Genomic DNA, 21,897 nt, shown 5'->3' with positions numbered 1-21,897 from the left:
GACAACCAACTTCAAAATTCACATATTCAAGCAAACATCAAACCCACAACCTCAGAACTTCCTAACAGTCCATCAGCACCGCGAGATATCTGACTTGAGACAGTTTCTTCTTGGTGTTGGATTTCAAAATTCTCAAATTCAACCAGGGATTGAACCCACAACCTCAGAGCTTCCAATCACTGACCGAACACCATGAGCTATTTGAGATTTTTTTTTCAGAGTGGGAGGATCGACTCTGTACCCTGAATTCCCCACTTGCTGTAGTTCTTCAGAGATGTTTAGGAATCACTGCTGGGCCTGTGACGCCGCTGCTCAAACATGATTAAATTTGAATAGCGACTAAAACACTCTGGAATAATGCATTCCTCGAAATGAATTTATAATGTGTTTCTGTTCTCCATTTTATGCTAAGGAGCTCGTGCAGTACGAGGTCGGCGAATTCACCCAAGAGGTTCCCTCGTTTAATTTTATAGTGGGAAGGACTGGCTGAACCGAGTCAAAGTGTTTGTTAAGCGCTGAGTCTAAGCAGGTTTTCAGGCTTAAAAGTTGCTTAGTCATCAGTAATTCACTGGGCAATCATTGATCGGCAGGTTTTGGGCTAATGAAACCGTCTGTTTCCCTCTTATCTCTGCACTGAACACACCAGAACTGATCATCATTTATTTCTCATTTGAAACCGGTTCCCTAAAAGCATTTTGCAAACTTTATGACTGCACCCCGTCTTCAAAAAAAATGTTGGTAATCTCATTTATTTTGTACATTTTTCGTACACGATGAGTCATATTCCGTCCTCCATATGATACAGACTCAAAACAGATTACAGCACCCACAAACAAACCAAATTATCCATCGCAATGAAGAAAGAAAAACAACCTAAAAAAAATCGCACAGAATGAGGAAAACTGCCAATCTTAGAAAATAAACACTGACAAACAGTGAAGGGGAGTTTAAACATTAGATTAGACATACAGAGTATAAAGCATCAAACAGCATCCTCCTCACAACTGGATCATTTTTCCAAAAAACTTAAAGGGGGCCAAAAACACACCCACAGTTCAGCTTCTCCAGAGTTAATGCCAAAGAAACATTTACTCCAAAGTGATAGTAACCATAGTATCCAGATAAAGATTTGTTTCTTTGTGAGGATCCACATTTGCTCCTTAAGGCACATTCCAGTCGAACAAACACATTAAACATTACATTACAATGAATAGAAAGGACAAACACAAGACTTATTAACCTTACTGCCATAAACTTTAAAGCCCCTCACTCAGAAACCAGTGTGCAGAGTAGATGCTTTTTTATAGATCTGAATGGGGAAATTAGACTTTTATTCCATTTTTTTTCTATTTGCATATATCTTAATACATGTCATAACTTATAAACCCTTTAGCCTTTAAATTGTGCCTTATTAACGAGTGGTACCATAATAACCTGTACTCCTCCCCATGATCTAGGTCCCTGATGGAATAGAAATGATTCAAATCTTTCAGTCTGTTTGGAGGGAATGTGGCTCTCTAATAAATCTATGCTGTCCAGCAGTATTAAAAGGGGTCACCCCGGGTCCCGCTAAGGTATGATGGGGTGCCACACCTTGTTGCCATACCCAGTTGCCTCCCGTTCGTTCTGTGGCCATTTGGCAGTGCAGTGCGCGTCTTGGACACGGCGCTGCGCTCTCGGCGCTCCGCTCCGTCTGAAAGCTCACTCCGCCCTCCCTCCACCTCCATCCCTCCATCCCTCCACCTCCACCAGCTCCGAAACCGCACAGCAAAAGAGGAGACAGGACGTTCACCCGCCGCCTGCGATCGCAACCCGAGGCACGCCGCTCCTTCTCAAGCCAGGACACCGGCGTCTCACACCGATCGCTCCCCCGGAGGTGCGTCCCTCCACACGCTCGCCCTGCCAGCAGCTCCGTGCCACACCGTGCCGCTCCGTTCCGCGCCGGGCCGGTCCGCTCGCCCCCACCCCCCCTGGAGAGCAGTTTATTCCCTGGAAGCTGGATGAATAATTGGAGAGTTGTGAACAAGTGCGAGAAGAAAGCTGAGGCTCGGGATCTGCCTCCTCGCTCCGTCCAGGGAAGACAAGACTCAGCCAGGAGTTGTGGACGATAATGGAGGGGACGTCCCTGTATCTTCCTATTGTTATTTTACTGATGCAATGTAAGTGGCAACTATTCATCCACTGCTTCTCTCTTTCTGTGTGTGTGTGTGTGTGTGTGTGTGTGTGTGTGTTTTTCTCTACTTCTCTCCGCCACATGAAGCCAGGGAATAGATGATGAATGTGCAGGATGGCAGCTTTAGTGGATTTTAAGTGATCCTATTACTTTTTATTTACAATGATTTCTATTTTACATGAATGTCCTGGGATGTGTACTCAGCAAAAAAAAGTCATTTAATTTAGTGCTTCAGACTTCAACTCTTTTTATTCATTTATTTTTTGACAAAGGAGTTCTTACAAAGTAGAGACACTTTTTTTTAAAGTGGTTTTATTAACTGACATCTTCTTAAGAGCTTTGTTGTATTTCTATTTTTTTATTTCTTTTTTAATCACAAATTCTAAACTTCCGTACATAAACACATTTGGTTAGGCGTTATTCTGCAGTTCCCCGGTTTATCTGAAGCCCCTCTGTGGGAGCGGGCTGTGGCCACGGTGGAGCCAGGCTGGGTTCCTACAAGGTGGCCCTAAAGTTGTACTTGGCGGTGTGCCACCTAAAGGGTGTGGGCGGCGTAGTGGTGGCGGGTGGGCACCCGTTTTGGCAGAAGTAGAGGTGGATCCGTGTATGAGGTCACTGGTTGGATCACCATCAGAAACTTCAAACTGTTTCTCTTCGTGACGAGGTGTTTCTATAAGCAGGGATGTTACCAGGAGGTTGGAGGCGGCCAAAAAAGTGAAGATACAAGAGAAAAAGAACGCGTTAAAACCAATTTTATTAAACAGCGAATATGCATTTCCTTTGGTGGTCCTGCATGGAGAGCTGTGTGTGAGATAAAGGGGAATAGAAAGGAGTATAATTAGTTAGGAGTCCAGGGGAGCAGTAGCAGTTTGAGATGGATGTGATGAGACAGGGAGAGTGAGTGATGCACATTTTACTCTGTTGTCCACATTTTGCCACCTGTCAGGCTGACAGGTCACGAGTTCACAGAGGTGTGTGTGTGTGTGTGTGTGTGTGTGTGTGTGTGTGTGTGTGTGTGTATGTGTGTCCGTCCAAGACAACCTGACAGAAATCACTCATCTAACAGTTTGACCAAAGCAGCATCAAATCAGCCTCAGCTCTACTGGAGTGTATTATTTGGAAAAAAAATCCAGGAGGAAATGTTTTGGGTGGGTCTCTGGCAGGAGACCCGACATCCCACACACACACAGACACAGACACACACAGACATGCACACACACCCCGTGTCTAACTGAGACAGCTGTTGCTCACAGGGTTACAGTCATACAGAGGGGCTTTGTTCAAATGGAGAACGCACACACACACACACACACTCCTCACCCTGTTTTTGTCTGTACCCCCACAGCCTTGAAACGTGTGTGCTGCCCACATTGGCGTTATCTATATCACACAGCCAGACAGGATACGTCCTATGGGTCCATCTCCCTTCCTCTTTCATTTGTTCCCTGTTAATTTGAATAAGTGCCTTAATTATTACTGCGCCATGCTTTTGACCTCGGCACAGCCCTGGCAACACCCACCCCAGTCTCTGTAACACTCTGTACGGACCGCGTAATGAGAGGAAAGCTGCGTGCCAAGGAGCGAGTGTGCCATCTTTCTATTTTTGCTCAGGCAGGAGGGTGGCTGTCCCTCTGTGAGTTTAAGCTGTCGCAGTGTTTGGTTGATGTTAATGCCACGCACGAGGTGTGTGTGTGTGTGTGTGTATGCGTGCGTGTGTGTGTGTGTGTGTGTAAGCTTGGCTGTCTTGACGCCTTTTGTCTAGATGTTTTTGTGCTTCAGAGCCACAACAGCCCCATAGCAGAGGCATTTTAATTACCTCAGTGGACACATGATGCCACATTGGAGGACCATGAGAGACCTGCTGCTACATGAAGAACTTTATTTAAAAGAAAGCCTATGTAAGCAGTTTTAGTAATTCCGGGTGCACACTGGTCCTTTTCGGAACCAGGGGACTGTGTTCGGTCCCGGTCGTGGTCACTGGGAGGCTGCTGGGCCCAGCTCCTTTGCCTTTTCGCCACACTCTGGCTATGGTGCTCATTCCGGCCCCGCTCCTGTGTTAGTGCTGTAAACACACCTCTCCTCGAAAGGGACCGCTAACTAGCTAGTGGCAGCAGTAATTTAATGTTGTTTTTTTGCGACTATCCCACAAATAAAAAGTGAAATAATAAATAAAAATCTTCTCATCGACTATCAGTTTAATCGGCCATTAGGGAACAGCCCTACTATACTCTCTAACCTACTCTAAAACCACTTTTGCTCGGCTAAATGAGGCTTGAAATGAGTGACATTTATTCTTTGTCTACATCTCAAGGCTGGAACCGGCCTCTTCGGGCTGCTCTGGCGTTGTTGGTTGACATTTAGCTGGCTGTTTCTTCTGTTTTCCATTAACAATCCCGCCTCCCAACAATGGATCAACCAGTCAGCTGGCTTAACGCTTTTCCCCCACATAATGCGTAGATGAGATGTCCCTGCGTGGACCCTCGGAGACGTTCACGTGTACCTTTTGGAGGACCATTATTCCAGCCTTAGACTGCACGTCTTGTAGGGTTATATTTCACATCTGGTTGTCTCATGCACATTTAATTTGCTAAAAGCTGTTTATGCATGTTTTAGAATTCTCCTGTATACCGGGCAGTGCGGCTAAAAAAACTACATCTCCATGTGAGCGAGGCACAACTCTGAAGTGACAGCCGGAGCTCCGCGGGGTCAACCCTCGCATGCTAAGCAGACGCTTTAAACCTGAGTAACGTTTCTTGTTGAATTCTTGGACAACAGGCTCTTTTCATTTAAGGAGCTACACCATGTTAACATTACCCACCATGCAGTTGTGAAAGGATCTGAACAGGCCATGTGTTCGTTGTCTGCCTCGACGCCTTTGTAGTTAATTGAGACCATTGAAGCTGACAGTGTTCATAGTAGTGGAACTCACAGCGAGGCACGACACAGGAGCGGCGGGGCCTCACATGCAGAGCCTTTTTGCGTTTTTTTTTTTTTTTTCATGTGTGCACTTTAATATGTGTGTGTGTGTGTGTGTGTCAGTCAGTGAAGCAGTAAAGTGCGGGCAAGTTGTCAACCCCGCTACATTTCTTCTCTCTCAAAGAGACACCCTTCAAGGTGGCGGCAGGCCTGCTCTCACACTATGTGACAAGAGCTTCTCCCATTCACAGTCCTACTGTCTGAGAGGATCTCCCTCGCCTTCAATCCCACTCTCTCTTTTATTCATGCTTCTGCGGGTCTCTGGTCCCCCCCCCTCCCTGTCCCTCCACCAGGTCCCCCACTCCGCCTCACTCTCCTCCACTCTACTTCATTTGTATTCTATTCTTAGGGCCGCTCATCTCTCCTTTGTCGTTCCTTCTCGTCCCTTTTTAATCTCATTGTATCTCCCTCCCTCGTCTTGTTCATCCTTTAGTGAGACAATGCTCCTCAGAGGGTGTCGAGGTACGCGAGCCAAGGCTACGATGATAATCCTGTTACACTGCCGCAAGTCAACACATGGCAAAGCGAGGGGAAGACGAAGCGTCTGGAGGGAGAGTGTGCAGTTTTAATTCACTTAGCTCAAAGTTTGACCAAGTGAAGTTGGTGTAAATTGAGCCAACTTCAGGAAAAGCTTTAAAAAAAAAAAAAAAAACTTGAGCGTGCGTCATGCCGCATTTGGCGGATGACATTATTATTGTATAGGCTGTTGTTTATTCAAAAGCCAATTTAAAAATAGCCGTTGGCGAGGAAATTAGAGAGAGCGAGAGACCTTTAGGTATGCATAGAAACTGCATGCTCTTTTTTTGTATGGTCCAACATGGCCATCTTCCTGTTGTATTCCACACTTCCTGCCCTTTGTCTCTGCCTGCCCTCCATTCTTCCACGCCAGCCCTCCCTTCACAGGAGAACATTTCTATAAGGCGTAGTAATCCATTAACAATGGGCCCACGCAGGAAATGACTGACAAACAGGAAACTGGACAGCGAGCAGTTATTTCAGTGTAGGTTTTTAACCTGTTAAAACCCTCCAGTGGCGGGCTGGGGGTTGTGGGTATAGAGGTGCTGTTGGGTTATTGGTAGGGTTGTGAGATTTGAATCTGGATGTGTCATTTGCTGAAACAAAGGCAGGAAAAATAAATCAGTGTGAGAGAGAGGCCAAGTTAGGCTTTTCGCCTTTAAGAATATGTGAAGGAAACATCTTTATTCCACCAAATTCCAAGTTTGTTAGAGTTTTTTTTGTAGCCCTTAATAAGTAAGTACCCCTGAGGCCCATTCAACATTTATTATGTAATTTCAAAAATGCATGGCCTTCAGTCTAAAAATGTTTTTTTCATTTTCCTAATTTGCAGACTTTTGGGAGACGTTATCGGCTCTCAGAGAGTGTTTACTGTGCTTGCCGTGTCTAACCCGTTTGTCCCTCGGGTAACCTTCCCCCCCACTGTTAACCTGTATTTAACAACAGGACAACCACACAATAATCCCCCCCCTCCCTCCCCCGTAAACCAATCAGCACACAGGAAAGGCAGCTCCTGCTTCCTCTTCCTGTTTGGATGTTGGGTATCAGTGACACGCAGATGGCAAATGGAAACAAACAAGGACAGTGTGCCAACCGCCTCTTACTAATGCCCCCACGCGCCCGCCCGCCCTCCCACCCATTCATCAGGTTAATCTGGACAAGCCTCTGGTGTGATGCTTGGTGACATTGTCCTAACCTGCGTTTAAATAAACATACGGCGGGGTGCTCCTTAACCTCGCAGGATTAAAGCGGAGGAGGGAGTAATCCTGCCTTCATACCTCAAATCTCCTGGACTGTGGGCTGTGTGCGCCTCAGACAGTGGAGCAAGAAAGAACCAAAGACAGCCATTAAGCATTCTCCTCTTGCAGTTGGCGGGCAATGTGGAGCACTTTACCCAATTCACCTTGCCCCCTAATGGATGACAAGAGATATTGCGTTCTGAACTGCTCTCACCCCTCGTTTTAACATTTTTTATCACCCACTCTCCCTCCCCTCTTCTTCTTCTTCTTCTTCTCCACCAACACCAGGTTCCCCCTCCGTTCCTGTTACCGTGTCGACCAACAAACACAAGGTGGAGGTGCGCGAGTTCTCAGGTGAGGGAGAAAAAAGAAGCAGCTCGTCTCTCGGCCGCCTCATCTCACTTTTGAGTCATTTTTAGAGCCTCTGCTCCTGTCAGATTCTCTCTGACAGGATAAACAGCGAGGCTATAAATAGAGCAAGCAGTTAAAAATGCCACTGATTGAAGGCTCTGCCATAAATATCTCATTGGTCCCGTTCCCTGTTTTCAGATGCGGTGCTGTCCTGCACGTTCCACACTGAGAGAGAACAGGACCCGCGGATCGAGTGGAAGAAGAAGGGGAAAGATGTTTCCTTCGTGTACTATGGTGGACACTTCAGAGGTGAGAAAGCAGCCTGTTGTGCTTCATCCCCCCCCCACCTCCTGCGACCAACAGGGTGTTTGTTTTAATCAGCTTGCAGTGCCAGCTGGAAGGGGTGTGCCACATAGGGTGAGGAAAAAAAAAACCCCACCCGGGCACGGTGAGACAGGAATGATGGATAAACTGTCTGTGTCAATGATGTCAAGGCATAAAATCTTAACCTGTCTCTTATCCTTGATCCCGCTCATTTGCGGTTTAGGATGTGGATTTAATGGCTGAAATAAATAATAAATCATACAGTAGTGTTCCCCCGGTCAGTCTCTTTTATAGGCGGCGCAGTTAGCCTGACCATTTTCTCAAATATGTCAAGGCTTTGAAATGCCTCTGACCCGTCGCTGCCTCTTCGTTGGCAACTAATTCCCAGCTGAAGTTAGTTTAAAAGGTTGCATGAATTACTGCCTTCACAATGTCAGGTGATTTCTTAGAAAGAGCAGCTCGTAAATTCACGAAAAGTCACTCTTCCACCCACAGGCTGGATTATCGGGTTAGGGGGCCGCCAATGAAACTGAGGCTCTCAGAAGTCTGGGGCTATTCCCTCAAAAGTTGGTCTTCAGGAAATATCTGTCTCTTTAGCTGCTATATGCCCCACTATGTTCACCAGCCAGTCTTTAACTGTGTACTGTGGGTTTTTAGAGCTTCTTCTCTGAAACAGCTGCTACGGCCAGAAATGCGCTATGAGAGCACAGGATGAACCAAAACAGAACACTGAACAATGAGCTGAAACCTTAAAACTAAAGCCAAGAAGAGTTTCAGATTCACTGCATTCACCACTAATAATATATCATGAAGTCTGAATATCACTATATTGTGCTCTGTAGGTAATGTATATTATAGATGAAAACAAAGTGACTATAGCCCGCAGCTAGGGAAGACATTTTCCGTCCCTGATCTTCCTGACCTTCCGTCCTTTCTCTCAGGTCCCTTTGAGGGCCGGGCCACCATCAATGGAGCCACGGTGACGCTGCAAAGGGTGACCCAGGAGGATGCTGGGGAGTACCGTTGCGAGATCAGCGCTCCTTCTGACTCCATCAGCCTGGGCGAGACCAACGTCACGCTCAAAGTCCTGGGTACGACTTAAAGACAAGCAATGATACACTGAATGAAATTTGAAAGGCTGAAGTGTTGAGAGAGTGGCTTATGTTTCTGTAATTCTGTCCTGCAGTTCCCCCACACACCCCATCCTGCGAAATCCCCAGCGGGGCAGTGACAGGCTCAACGGTGCAGCTGCGCTGTAGGGACCAGCAGAGCATCCCGCCCGCTACATACTCCTGGTTCAAGGACAACCAGCTGATCAACCCGCCTCGACTCCCAAACGCCACCTATCTAATCAACTCACACACAGGAATACTGGTGAGTGTCGGCAGATAAGGAAAACTGGGTAGAATGGAGTGTGTATTGGGAGGTTGTTTACATGGTTTCCTTGCAGTATCATGTCTTATCAAAAGAAGCGAGGAAGTTTTCTTCAAGGTGCTCTCGTTTGATAGTAGGTAGCGTTATAGAGTCTTTCTCAAGGACGCCTGAGCAGAACAGATGCTTCGATTTATAAGCACGGCCGCTCTAACAAGTTTTCCTCTTCCCTCTCTGTGTCTCCTGCAGGAGTTTAAAGCTGTAGCCAAAGAGGACACCGGCAGTTACAGCTGCCGGGCATCGAATGGAGTGGGGCCACCAATGATGTGCGAGGGCAAGCACATGACGATAGGTGTGTGTGTGTGTGTGTGTGTGTGTGTGTGTGTGTTTTTCCACACTTCATCCTGCCTCTTCCCCCACACCTTTCAGCACTGGAGAAAATCAGGGATGCAGTGGAGAGGAAAAGCCCACTAAACTTACTTCCCCCTGCTTTTAAAAACACCTTTACAAACTAGACTTGAAGGGCCACTGTATCCATTCTGGGACAATCTGAATAGTCTGAAGCCTCAGCGCTCAATTCTCATGTATTGCTCAGAACTGATTTTCTTTGTTTGTCTGTTCACATTATTTGTAAAAAGTGGCCCATATCCGATTCCACGGTGAATAGGTCCTGTTCCTGAAGTGACTTGCATGACGAACGTAGCTCCAGAGTGGCGTAAAAGTCACATGATTTCTGATAAGACTGCTCACACTCACATTACAAAAAATCTGACCTGTATCTGATTTGGGCCACTTGTGCCTGCAGCATGAACGCAGCCTAAAATGAGACTGTTTTGTTTGGAAAGGTCTTCAGCTCGCTAATAAATTATACAATGTACTCTAGGTTGATGCAAGCAGCCACTTATTATTGCATATTGGAGTACAGGAGAAGGCTTTAGACAGAGTTGCATTAAAATGTGGCCTTCATGTTCATGTTTGGAGCCTATAGTTACTACTGTTAGGCGATCAGATATTCCTCCATCTTTCCTGACTTACTGCTTCAATAAAACAAAGCTGGAAATGGAGAGCTTTTCTGCTGCATGTGGAAAACAGACTATAACTCTTTATTCCCGCCTCCCTCTCGCTTCCAGAGGACGTCAACGTCGCAGCCGTGGTGGCAGGAGTGTTGGTGGTCTGCCTGGTCATCGCGGTCTGCGGATGCGGGGGGTTCCTCTTACATCGCAACGGCTTCTTCAGTCGTGAGTTTGTCTTTTTAGTCCAATCCAATAAGCGCTTTGTCTGCCTCCCTGAACAGTGAATCAGTTAATACACATATTGTTTTTATTCTCTCCAAAAAAAAAAAAGTGACACTCACTCTGTTTTCTCTTCCACGGTCCCTCCTGACTTATCCATCAGCAGGACACAGAGGAAGGTAAGAGCTCTGTGATTGCATTAACACTGATGTGAACAAACACAGGCTAATACCCTACACACTGAGATTGAGGAAGGAGGGGGGATTGTTGTTGCACTTAGACTGTGTTGCGTGTCTGCGTGCTGAGTCAGGACTGTATAGAGTGACAGCTGTGGCTGTGTGCGCCTATATGTGTGTGTTTTTGAGCCACAGCCGTGCCTGTTGTTCTACTCATCCAGTGATTGGCGCCAGCAGATGTAAAAACCATGGGAAAAGGTTGTGTGTGTGTGTGTGTGTGTGTGTGTGTTTGTTTTTTAAACTGACTGCCACTTCCAGGCAGATGTACATCTGTTGAAACTGTGTCAAAATGCAGCAAGACAGATGATCCAAAAATTCAGACAATTAAAGGAGGAGAAATAATCAGTGCAGCATAATTATGGAATAATTACCAGCTGTTAATCAGCAAGGAGGAAAATATTGGCAGTAGAAAGAATCGCAAGCAATTAAACTGATTGGATGGGTAATTTGAAATGGATTATTTAGATATTGTAGAATGAGACTGTGGCATAACAGAGGGCTGTGAGTGCAGTGCATTTACACACAATATCAGGCCCCGTCCAGTAAACACACCAGGGTGTGTGGGCGGAAGGACGTTTTGATGCTTGACTGCCTGTTAAGCCAGAAACCAGAGACATAAATGCTTGTCCCCATGTGACTGGCCTAACTCACTTGACTTTATGTTATTTGATTACTGGCTTGTTACCGTGCAGCGTTTGATGGAGAGTCGTTGTGGAGCTCTCCTTGGAGCTGATGCGAAAGCTCTTTGTCTAGGTTAAAGTCTGATGCTTATCCCACTGAGCTAACTGGAGCTGTCAGTGTCAACTTCCTATTTATAGAACAGGCTTCTTCACAAAGACTCAAAGACAATGTGACATGATATCTGATGCACCAATAGTAGGCACAAGTTAACAGAGTAGGACTGTAGATCATGGATTCAGCTCTGCCTTTAACAGAGAAATGGACATGGAGATGAAGATAGATGGATGAATTCTATCATGCTAAACACTGAGCAGGGTCCAGTTTGAAATTGTCCTTACAGTTGATGGTTTTTGTAAAAAGGAGAATTTGGGCTGTTTGTCTCTGAGATTTAAGACCCTAAAAAAGAAAACAATACACATAGCTGTCCATGTACCCTGATGGTTACATAAATACGTAGCTCCCTCAGCTAGTGTTTCAGACGGATATTTGAAGAAACATTATTTTTACTACAGTTCTGTTTTTCCCAATTGTAATCACAAAACAATAGATGTAAATAAATTGGATAATTTACTTGTAGTGGTGCAGCGTGTGAGGGGCGGGTCCAGTAATAAACTAGACAAACAAAAGTTTATGAATAACTGTATTTATTTCAAATGAATAACTACTCAAAATAAATTACTTTAATATAATATATTCAACATAAATAACTTAATAAGTAAATAATTTACATCTTTAAATATATTTTCAAAATCTATAAGAGAACAAAACAGATTTTTTTTTTTGGTGAACATGTCAAAATAAATTTTTTTAAATACAGAAGTGTAATAAAATACACATTTTCAAATTCAAGACATCAGAAATTCACATACAGACACAGACACTGCCGCTGACTGTACACAGGCCAGCCGTATACTAGCTTATTAAATGTTCATCTGCAGTGGTGCCAGTCATATTTGTTCTTAAGGTTTACTGAAAAGCAGATCACATGAAATAGTTACGACACAGCTACGTTTGAGTCATAAACTGTGAGAAATGCAGTTGCAAAAACAGTATTTTCCACTTGTTCCTTAAAATGTTTGATTGAGACATTTCCTTCTGTTAACTCCCCCTGCTTTGATTTGTTCCTGTGGATGTCTGTTGTTTTTCTATGACTCACTCCCTATTGAGTGTTTTGTCAGTGATTGTTATTTAGAGTGCTTTAACTGTGCGCTTTCCTTCATGTGTCTCTGTGCACCGAGTGCAGTTTTCTCTGTTATTGTCCATAAGCACTGTCTCCGTCTCTCACAGCAGTGGGTTTTATGTTGTTTTCCAGTTTCATTCCCTCATGCTGAATATTAGGGACTGTCATTTGTGCACATATGATGTACTGCGAAGAAAAACTGCAGCGTTGAGCAGAATTTACAGGAAATGGTTATATTTGCGGTAATTGTAACTTCCTGGAGGAAAAGTGGGTGTGTTTGTGCTAGTGGGTAGTGACATACTGTAACTCCAGATTTAAGAGTATAGGCGTAGGCCTCTAAGCTGAGGGCCCCACTGGTTCCTTTAACTACGATTGTTTGGTCTCAGTCTAATTTATACAAAGGTGAGAACTTTGGGGCCCTCGAAGTACGCGGGCATGGACTGAATGTGCTAAAGTGCCGCACGAACGAGGGATGAACCCACTGGGGGGTTGCTGGTCTGTGTGCATTATGAGATGACAATTGCGCAATAAAGAGCTCTAGAAGGGGCCTAAACTGGAGCCTTGGGGAACACCAATTATAAAATGTCCATTTAAGAATAAATAAATGTGTAAAGATTGTGCATGTGTCTTGCTCAAGGACACTTCCACAGCTGTAGCACAAACCTGAAAGAAAGACAGTAGAAAAGAGTCTCATTGGCTTTAGACATTGTATACTGGGGTGTTGGATTGCTGCATGTGATTGGCTCACCACTTGACCGGCTCATCCCAGCATTTCGTTGAGCTCTGCTGCATCATGATTGGCTGCATGTCTGTACAGCATTGCCACTAGTGTATGAAATATTAAATCATTCATAAAGGTGTGCTTGAAAATAGAGCTTTGTACCCGTAATGGTGGGTTTGAACTTTTAGGTTTGTTTTTGTCATTTCAAAGCATGTGGTTGAAAATACAGCCATCTCACTGTAATCTGACTTGTATATTTGATTTCAGTTTCGATGTTGTGTATTCAGGTCATCGCTGGCAGATTTATTTTTTTCAGTCTGAATATTTAAGACTTCTGCCTGCAAACTGTGCTTCGCAGGTACAGTGCATTCAGATTCATGCCTTTAAGCTTCATTTTACAAGCTGAGGACAAAAATGATCCACACAGAGAGATTGTTTTGCATAGTATAGTTGTGTACGCAGTGTGTCGTCCAAAAGGAGGTTAGCCTTACAGGTCAGTTCACACTCAGAAAGGCTCCCAGCTCACCCGGCGTCCAGTAGGTTTGTGTTACTCATAAATTCACTAACTGGGTCATTGTAGAGTCTTTGTGTATTTTGTTGACCTGCTGGCCTGGAAGATTCTGCTTTTACGTTATTTACCTGAGTGACTGAAACCTATTGGACGCCAGGTGAGCTGGGAGCCTTCCTGCTTGTGAAATTATGCAGGCGTGGATTTGAATGCTCAAACATGTGAGGCACCAGAAGTCTTTATGTTCAGAATAAAATAAATAAATCTGCAAGCAGTGACCTGAATATAGAAATGTTCAGGAACACATCAGATGTATTTGATATACTTTCAAGCACACCCTTGTGAATTATTAAATATTCCATACTAATAAGCCCCCCACCCGACTCCATTAAAGCATGGTGTGCAGTTTGAGTCCGAAATGACCCCGCTCTTGTTGACCCTCTTTAAAGCCAACAAACTGACCCCTACAGGTCATTTTGGATCTCCCAGTGTCATGGTGCAGCCCACATCAGCAGCCAAACCCTGCACAGAACTGAGGACACGTGAGTGTGACCCTTAGGCCCACAGACAGATACGGAAGCAATTAACATCCATAATAATATGAATCTTTCACTAAATACTTAATAGTGAAATTTATTCATAACACAATTACCTTCCAGTAGACCTGTTCTGGGCAACTGTAAAAACGTTAACCACAACTTTAGTTTAACACCAAACTTGACAGATGTTTTCATCAAATCTATGACATTAAAAAAGTTTTGAGAATTTGTTTCATTATGAAATGCAGAAATACAATAAAAGTAACGAATAACAGGATTTTTTTTTAGCACATCTCGTTCGTTTAAACCATTCAGTAACAGAAATAATTGACAATTTGTGTTGGATTTATCAAAATGTCAAACTATTCCTTTAAAAGTCCAGTGTGTAACATTGAAGAGGATCTATTGGCAGAAATTGAATATAATATGCATAACTATGTTTCCATTAGTGTATAATCCTAAAAATAAGAATCATTATGTTTTTGTTACCTTTCAATGAGCCATTTAAAGGTCACCTTCCATGAAGGCCGCCATGTTGAACCGCCATGTTTCTACAGTAGCCCAGAACAGACAAACCAAACACTGGCTTTAGATACGACTGTTAGCGTTTTTTGTGGCCACCGTAGTTTCTCCTTTGCGCTTGGAAGGGGAGGGTGATGCATGGGGGCAACTGCTACATGCCATAAATCATACACACTGGTCCTTTAAGTATTCAGTAGTGGTTCAATATTACAATTAGATTTTTAGTTTTCTAATTATTTCGGTCTGTTTTTGCCTCCATAGACAGACGAGCAGAGTAAGTGTAGACTCATTGTGTACATTTATATTCAGTAGTCATTAGGTACACACTGTTAAAACAGTCCCACATTGACTTTGATGCAGGCAGTAATGTTTTCAAGGCTTCCTTCAGCAGAACCGTGGTATTAGACTGCGTGTTCCTTACACATTCCTCTCTCCAGCTTAATACAATCCTGCTCAGCCATCGAGAATTCAAAGTGAGACTTTCCTTTTTACCCAATGGGAGGTTTGCCATGTATGATGTGCATTATTTATGCAGGGCAAGATATGACTCAGGATACAGCTGTCCGCCTCGAGTCTCTTCTCTTCTCTGTGACTGTGTCAGACTGTCCGATGTGCTCACCATGTCTTTGTCTTCCAGGTCCAATGTCAACTACATCCCCCCGCCCCAAGAAGTAAGTGTTGTTTTTTTTTTTCTCCCTCTCTCATGTTGGGCTCTGAGTGGTAACATGAGCAAAGCGCTGACTTAAGCACAAGCTGCTCACACTTACCTAATGAACGTTGGTTTTTGATTGAAATTATAACACCGTCACCCTGAGCCATATTTCTGAAACAAGTGCAAGAAAACGACCGGATAACTAAATGTGTGTTTTTTTTCTGTGTCCCTCAGCCCCAGGACTTTAAACACACCCAGTCATTCATGCTCTGAGAAGCTGGCCTTCCTTTGAGAATACATCACCCTCGTGATAAGGTGCCAACACTGGATGATTTTCTTTTCTTTTTTTGGACTCTTGAGTGAGCTGTTAATCTTCCAATACATGCTAATTTCAATCTTCTTCCTCTGCCACTCCTCGTGGATGGGTTATGACAAGCAATTTTTTGCAAGGCTTCTTCTTACTCTCTTGCTTTGCTGTGTGGGTCTGTCGTTCTCCTGCTCTTAAGGGATTAAGTTCAGTTTCATGGCACTCTGCTCCCCCCTGGTGGTCAGATGTTGATATTCCAATTGATCTTCTCTGAATGATCCAGGGGCTAGCTGAGCTTTCTACAGACTTTGCAGGCCAATCCTTTTTAACTACCTTTTGTTTTCTTTTACCAAAGACTGTGTGGTAAATATAAAGGTTTTAATCATCACACAGAGTTCTCTTTAAAGCCATATGGAAAGCTTTGTTTTCAATCTACACAAACATAAATGCAGTTTACCTCAGCATCTGCCACATGCCAGTGCTTTGTCTTCTGTAACACTGGAGCCCCAGAAGATCCCCACGATCTTAGTAACAACATGGTACCAGACCAAGAGAACAGGAAGCCACTGCAGCCAATTCTACTGAGACCAACCCCATTCCATCCTAATGTGCCTGCATGGTCTTTATATATATAAATATACCTTGTGCCTTTTTAATTTGTCTGTCATATTTATCTATGGATCACAGTTTTTTGTAAAGAACTTGCCTTACTTTTTTCTGTCTTTATATTTTTGTGCCACTGTTTGTCGATGTTTATCAAAACGGAGTGTCTGTTTTTAGACAGTGTGTGAATGGATTGTTCAGAGTTTTATTTGAATGGTGTACCAGTAATAAAAAGGTTTTCTATTCAAAACCATACTCGTCATTATTATTGCAATCACAGTCACACAGTGGCGGAAAGCACATTTACTCTAGTGCTTTTTATTATTAGTAGTATTTGATCTTTACTAGTATTAACATTTTCTACTCTATTAACCAGTTTTACTTTAGTAAAAATGTGATTACATAACTTTGACTTGTATTTCTACACTGTTCTAATGCTACTTTTACATAAGTAAAGGACTTCAGTACTTCTTCCACCCCTGCAATAGAGACCTTCACAGCAGCCATTTTGAAATGAAATGGCGGGACTAACACAGGTGTTACCAATGATACTAATGAAGGCTGCCGTAGTACACGCTGGCTCCCTGCAAAGGCTCTGCTCCACTAACTGGAACCGAACCTTAACTAGTGTCATTGGCGGTGGTGTTCAGCCTGCTATTCCAAGGGTTGGGCTAGTTACTCACTACTCTTTATTTTAATTACTACTCCCTGCAAACAGTAATTAGTTACTCTACTACTTTTTTTGCTAGTACCCACAAAATTGGTAATTATGTCCTGTTACCCTGAAATTCAGACTGACGATTAAAATCCAGTTCTGTTTGGTAAAATAAAAGTATTAGTGCTGAATATAAACATTTTTATCTTCCAAACTAGTTTACTCAACGATCACAAAAATGAATCCAAGGATGTGATTGGATTGTTGGATTTTAAATGAGTAGGGTGGTGACAACAAATGTAATGTTATAACTTATTTTTGAGGGTGTTTATTGTAATATTACTGAAATGTATTAGTACTTAGTTACTGGGGAAAATAATATTATAACTGTAATAGTACTAGTAATGCGTTTACTGCCCAACACTATTTCAGGTGAAAATGGCTTCTGTGAAGAAGACCTACAACAACACAGGTATCAAACTGAAATGATTTAACTGTAATCTACAGCAGCACTGATTAATGAATCTAAAGCTGGTTAGTTGGTTGCTTTTTGTGACCCACAGTATTTTTACTCCTTTATTCCTGAAACTAACTGCATCTTTCTCATCTGCACGTCATCACATGCATGCTGAAAGCCTCTTCTGTATTCCCACAGGGGGACATACTGAAGCGCAGGAAGCAAGACTGTACATTAATCTTTCAAATGCATTTCCTACTGACAGGCATCAGAGACAGGTTGATGGACAGATTGAGCTTGGAGCCAGAGTTCAGTCCCCAAATTACAGTTCAATATTTAAGAGTGAACGCTAAATAAAATGCATCCACTCCCGCAGGGCTCACGGCTTGAATTTTTAAAATGTCTGCCAATATGGACTCTGGGCTCTTTATATATGAGTTCTCTAGTTGTTGTCAATCATAATACACAGCAAGGTATGGATGTGCTATTCTGTACTGGATGCAGTCACACTGAGCCAAATCTTGGTACTTTTTCTGCGCTCGACATTAAAGCCTGGCTGCACGTGAGATGGAAACGTGCCCTTTCTGTTTCAGATATTCTTCCTGGAAGGGCATAAATGTATTTCTGACCTCGTCATAAAGCAGCACACTCGAGACCAACGCAGAGCGACAGCCGGTTTTCATCTGGGTCAGCCAACAGTTGAATCACTGCAATTTCTCATCAATGAATTTCAGCCATCTGCACGAAAATTACAACCAATTCTGATGCTAATTTATTATAATTCAACTCGTGTTCTCTAAAAGGCAAATACAGTGTGCTGCTGGGAAGTATATGAACCTCCTGAGAGCTTTGTTTTCTATTGTTTCATCATTATTTCTTTATTGAAGCAGATCCAGTATTTCTTATATACGAAATAACACAACTAATCGTCATAATATCTGTCAAAATAATTTAAACAATGTTTTTACCATATCATGCAGCCCTAACAAAGAAAAAGGAAAATAAATCTCTTGCGATTTAATTTATACTGTAAAAATCTATTTTATCTGGAGAACAAGATCTGTAGGCTGGGTCCTCTGCAGCACTGCTCTACTTCATTATAATGTTATAATGCTTTTCACATTTTACTTTTATCAAAAAAGATTCTGTGATTTACTTTTTACAATATTTTGATAATTACCCGCAGAATGGTTGACCTGTGTAGGTTCATTATGGTAAGACTAAACTGAGTGCTGCCCAGTTTCTCCCCCAAACATCTCATGTCATTGATTCATTTAACCAACAACTGTGTGCCACCTGACTGTATTTACCTGCAGCTCAGGGTTCACCAACGTTTGCTCCTACAAAAGTTAATTTAGTCTTTCCACAAAACAATTGACTTCCTCAAACAGGTATATGGAACTAAACATACTTGTTATTTTATATGAAAAATACTGGTTCTGATCAAATAAAGAAATTATGGTAAACCAGAGAAAACTCTGTACATTGAAGTGTCAACAGGCTCTTATTCATCCACATGAACACTATTCCTGTCAGGCACTATCACTAATGATCTATTAGTAACAAAACGGAACAGATTTGGCCGAATTGTATCTGAAAACATTTGGACTCACCTAAGTCATAAACAGGAAACTAATATATTTGGTGTCACGTATATTTGGAGATATTTTGTATAATTCTGGCATCACAAACGGAGTGCGGCTGTGTGGTAACCATTAGAGGCAGCTTCATTAACAACCAGTGCATCATGGCTCAATCCACTATCTTTTTATTAAATACAACATATTGGTGACATGTAGGAGATACACAGCATGGACAGCATTCACTTGGCCCCGCCTTCCTCGAACTTGGGCTCTGGAAATAAAAACACAAAGAGAACCATTAGTGACAGTTGTTGATGAGTAATTCCCTGAGATGAGACATACTGCATACAGTATATATATATATATCAGAGCAATATGTAGCAACTATCTAACTGCAGCTTCATCAAAAATGCAGTGAAGCTCAGTAATGAAAGCTTCCTGAAGCCATTTCAAACAGAATGAGGAAATCATCTGGCTTTGTGTCACTATATATAGAATCAGACAAAGCCAAATCAGTGCATCTCTCCGGTGGCAAAGGAATAAATATTTATGGGGGAGGGCTGTTTAAATGTGCTAAAGCAAAGAATCACTTCAAAAGCACACGTGAGCACTAGGGCTCCGCAAAACAGCCTAAAAAAAAAAAAAAAAAAACCCAAAAGAAACCCATCCAATTTATGATTTTAATTGTTTGTTTTCCCTTAAAAACTAACTACAGGAAAAGACAGGATATCTAAGATGTTGTGAAACGCCACTGGATCTGTATCGTCTCATCACTTCTTCTCTTATAGGACTCTATGGGAAAATAAATAAATCACCCAGCTCTAATAAATGACTTTTCTATGACATGGACAATTTATAATACTGGCTATCTCGTTTAAGACATCTACATCTCTCAGCTTAAACTAAAGCCATTAAGTAATACACCGTCTGGCTCACTTTGTCCTCCATACATCAGTAAGCCATGGTCAATAATAAAACCGTGGCTCATTAGATTAAAATGACCTTTTCACAAAGTGATATTATGAACATTACAACACTATATCTGAATATAACTTCACTAATTACTTCACTTGTTTGTTGTTTTCCTAAGCAATAATTGGGAAAACAACCCCTGTCTAAGTTAAGATGTCATTTAGATTGATTTCAACTCGTTTCTTCAACTGATAAAGATTAGGGACGCAATCTAAACCCCCCAAAAGAGCCCAAACTAACCTGAGAATTTAACTTCAGGGAACTTCTCAAGGTCGCCTCCTCCGTATAGCCTCTGCAGCTTGCTGACCTCCTCGCTCAGGTTATTGTCGAAAGCGGGCCCCGCATCCACGATGCCTCCTGAAGCCCTGGGAGAGCCAAGGCATCAAAAGATGACAAAATGTTCAAGGGATGACAGCGGTGAGGGAGGGAGGGAGGGGGGGAGAGATGCCATTTGAATACAGCGCAAAGAAGCAGCGAGGACTGAAATTAAACAGCATGCCAAAGAAACCAAGAAGGCAGCTTTTATCAGTTTCTGGCTATAAAGTTAATATTTGACCAGGGACTGAACTCTGAGCTGGAAGCCTGCTTTGGTTTAAATGTAAGCATACCTGGACAAAGCAAAGGGGGGGGGTTCATGTGTGTGTATGACAGGAGTTGTGTGTATGACAGGAGTTGTGTGTATGGCAGGAGTTGTGTGTATGACAGGAGTTGTGTGTATGACAGGAGTTGTGTGTATGGCAGGAGTTGTGTGTATGGCAGGAGTTGGGTATGGCAGGAGTTGTGTGTATGACAGGAGTTGTGTGTATGACAGGAGTTGTGTGTATGGCAGGAGTTGTGTGCGATCAACTGACTTGCTCTTGGCTCTGTAGTCGCGGATCTTGTCCAGGAACAGTTTCTGGATGGGGTCGAGGTCCTTGGTCTTGTTGAAGAGGACGGCGGAGAGGCCGATGTTCCTGCGCAGGGTCAGGCTCACCGCGGAGCGCAGCAGGGAGGAGAGCTGGGAGAGCCGGTGCAGAGCCATCTGGAGGAGCGGACAGCCTCGGGGTTTGTTATCAGGACCAGAAGATGCGACTGTGTCTCTGGATTACATTAGCAGGAAATGCGTAGCCTCGAATTACATTAGGAGGAAGTATCCGCTAATATAAAACCTAAACGGGGGTCTGGAAACTAAATCCTCTAGACAACGTTAAAAGCTCTTAAACACATTGAACCGTGGAGGGCTCGGGTCACCTGCTAACCTCACAACAGCGCAGACAAGGACGCGCAGCTGGGGCTAACACCTTCAGTTAGCTGTTAGCATCCGCGGAGCTCATTTAGCGACACAAGCTTTATCAGCTGCGACATTACAGCCACTGCGGACAGGAGGACAGGAGGACAGGAGGACAGCACCTTCGACCTAACGTCAGCAGAGTCCCGACGGTGTTACAGTCGGTTTCAGTCTGGCTTTCTGCTGCTAAGTTACTTGCGACTGTTATTGCTAACAAGCTAAGCTAACCCCATCTGACGCCGCTAACGGAGCGGTCTGCTGACTCACGCTGACTCACGCTCATTAAAGAGGTGAACGGTAGTGTATCGGTGCGCTCAGCAGTGGCAGACCGCGTAAAGTTGAACGTTTAGTAGCATTTCTGTGACAACTCGGTACTCACCTTGGGTTTGACACTCAACGCAGAGGATCCAAATGTGGAGGACCGCGGTGGATTGTGGGATTGTGGTGGGGACAGGGAGGCGTTCGCGGACGTCAAAAGGGCGCCTCCTTTGCGCAGCGCTGCGCATATTTCGGTTGACCTCACATAACATCAAATATCCCAGAGCAGCGTATGACAGTGAATGTCTCTTCAATAAAATATATATATATATATATATATATATATATATGTGTTATTATCAGCTGCTGTTTGGTTATTATTGCTTTGTATTTGTTGTGACTGTTTACTCCACTGTAAATGTAGTTGCTACTTTTATTGTTTAGTTCAGTTTATGATTTGTCATGATACATATTAATGTTACTAGGGTTAAAAAAGTGGCTTTACAAATGTAGCTAAACATTTACACAAGTTAGTAATGTCCTATACACCACTGTTATTTTGACTTTGGTAGTAA

At 43.2% G+C, this 21,897-nt stretch overlaps 2 protein-coding genes and 1 long non-coding RNA gene across 6 annotated transcripts; 2 read left to right on the top strand and 1 right to left on the bottom strand.

The window, feature by feature from the left end:
* Positions 1-1,784: 1,784 nt before the first annotated feature.
* Positions 1,785-16,380, top strand: jam2a (junctional adhesion molecule 2a). 3 transcript variants are annotated; one of them, XM_051428275.1, is made up of 11 exons: positions 1,785-2,159; positions 7,192-7,257; positions 7,453-7,563; positions 8,520-8,669; positions 8,765-8,952; positions 9,199-9,301; positions 10,080-10,187; positions 10,348-10,360; positions 13,978-14,049; positions 15,206-15,239; positions 15,455-16,380. In XM_051428275.1, exons 1-11 carry the CDS (start codon positions 2,111-2,113, stop codon positions 15,491-15,493), a joined length of 933 nt encoding a protein of 310 aa, XP_051284235.1. In that variant the 5' UTR covers positions 1,785-2,110; the 3' UTR covers positions 15,494-16,380. The 3 variants fall into 3 exon arrangements, with proteins under 3 accessions (XP_051284235.1, XP_051284234.1, XP_051284236.1); XM_051428274.1 differs by having other exon boundaries at positions 10,345-10,360; XM_051428276.1 differs by lacking the exon at positions 13,978-14,049 and having other exon boundaries at positions 1,787-2,159.
* Positions 16,381-18,994: 2,614 nt separating this feature from the next.
* Positions 18,995-21,551, bottom strand: atp5pf (ATP synthase peripheral stalk subunit F6). 2 transcript variants are annotated; one of them, XM_051428283.1, is made up of 4 exons: positions 21,444-21,551; positions 20,649-20,818; positions 20,038-20,162; positions 18,995-19,096 (listed from the first exon to the last, which is right to left on the bottom strand). In XM_051428283.1, the coding sequence occupies exons 2-4, from the start codon at positions 20,816-20,818 to the stop codon at positions 19,065-19,067; spliced, it is 327 nt and encodes a 108-aa protein (XP_051284243.1). In that variant the 5' UTR covers positions 21,444-21,551; the 3' UTR covers positions 18,995-19,064. The 2 variants fall into 2 exon arrangements, with proteins under 2 accessions (XP_051284243.1, XP_051284242.1); XM_051428282.1 differs by having other exon boundaries at positions 20,649-20,876; positions 21,444-21,546.
* LOC127378912 (uncharacterized) lies at positions 20,423-20,730 on the top strand. Its single transcript, XR_007888212.1, has 2 exons — positions 20,423-20,525; positions 20,560-20,730. It is a non-coding gene; the product is annotated as an uncharacterized LOC127378912 (long non-coding RNA).
* Positions 21,552-21,897: the final 346 nt, after the last annotated feature.

Source organism: Dicentrarchus labrax, unplaced genomic scaffold (genome assembly GCF_905237075.1).
Source record: "Dicentrarchus labrax unplaced genomic scaffold, dlabrax2021, whole genome shotgun sequence".
Classification (NCBI taxonomy): Eukaryota; Metazoa; Chordata; class Actinopteri; family Moronidae; genus Dicentrarchus; species Dicentrarchus labrax.
This window is presented reverse-complemented; position numbering and strand designations above follow the sequence as displayed.

What these genes read in the sequence shown, in the direction of transcription:
- atp5pf (XM_051428283.1), bottom strand. Translation starts at nt 20,818, where the DNA reads ATGGCTCTGCACCGGCTCTCCCAGCTCTCCTCCCTGCTGCGCTCCGCG. An exon ending in GACTACAGAGCCAAGAGCAA is followed by an intron (nt 20,163 to 20,648) that starts GTCAGTTGATCG and finishes TGGCTCTCCCAG; the next exon opens with GGCTTCAGGAGGCATCGTGG. An exon ending in CCCTGAAGTTAAATTCTCAG is followed by an intron (nt 19,097 to 20,037) that starts GTTAGTTTGGGC and finishes TTTTATTTCCAG; the next exon opens with AGCCCAAGTTCGAGGAAGGC.
- jam2a (XM_051428274.1), top strand. Translation starts at nt 2,111, where the DNA reads ATGGAGGGGACGTCCCTGTATCTTCCTATTGTTATTTTACTGATGCAA. An exon ending in TGTTATTTTACTGATGCAAT is followed by an intron (nt 2,160 to 7,191) that starts GTAAGTGGCAAC and finishes CACCAACACCAG; the next exon opens with GTTCCCCCTCCGTTCCTGTT. An exon ending in ACTCACACACAGGAATACTG is followed by an intron (nt 8,953 to 9,198) that starts GTGAGTGTCGGC and finishes TGTCTCCTGCAG; the next exon opens with GAGTTTAAAGCTGTAGCCAA.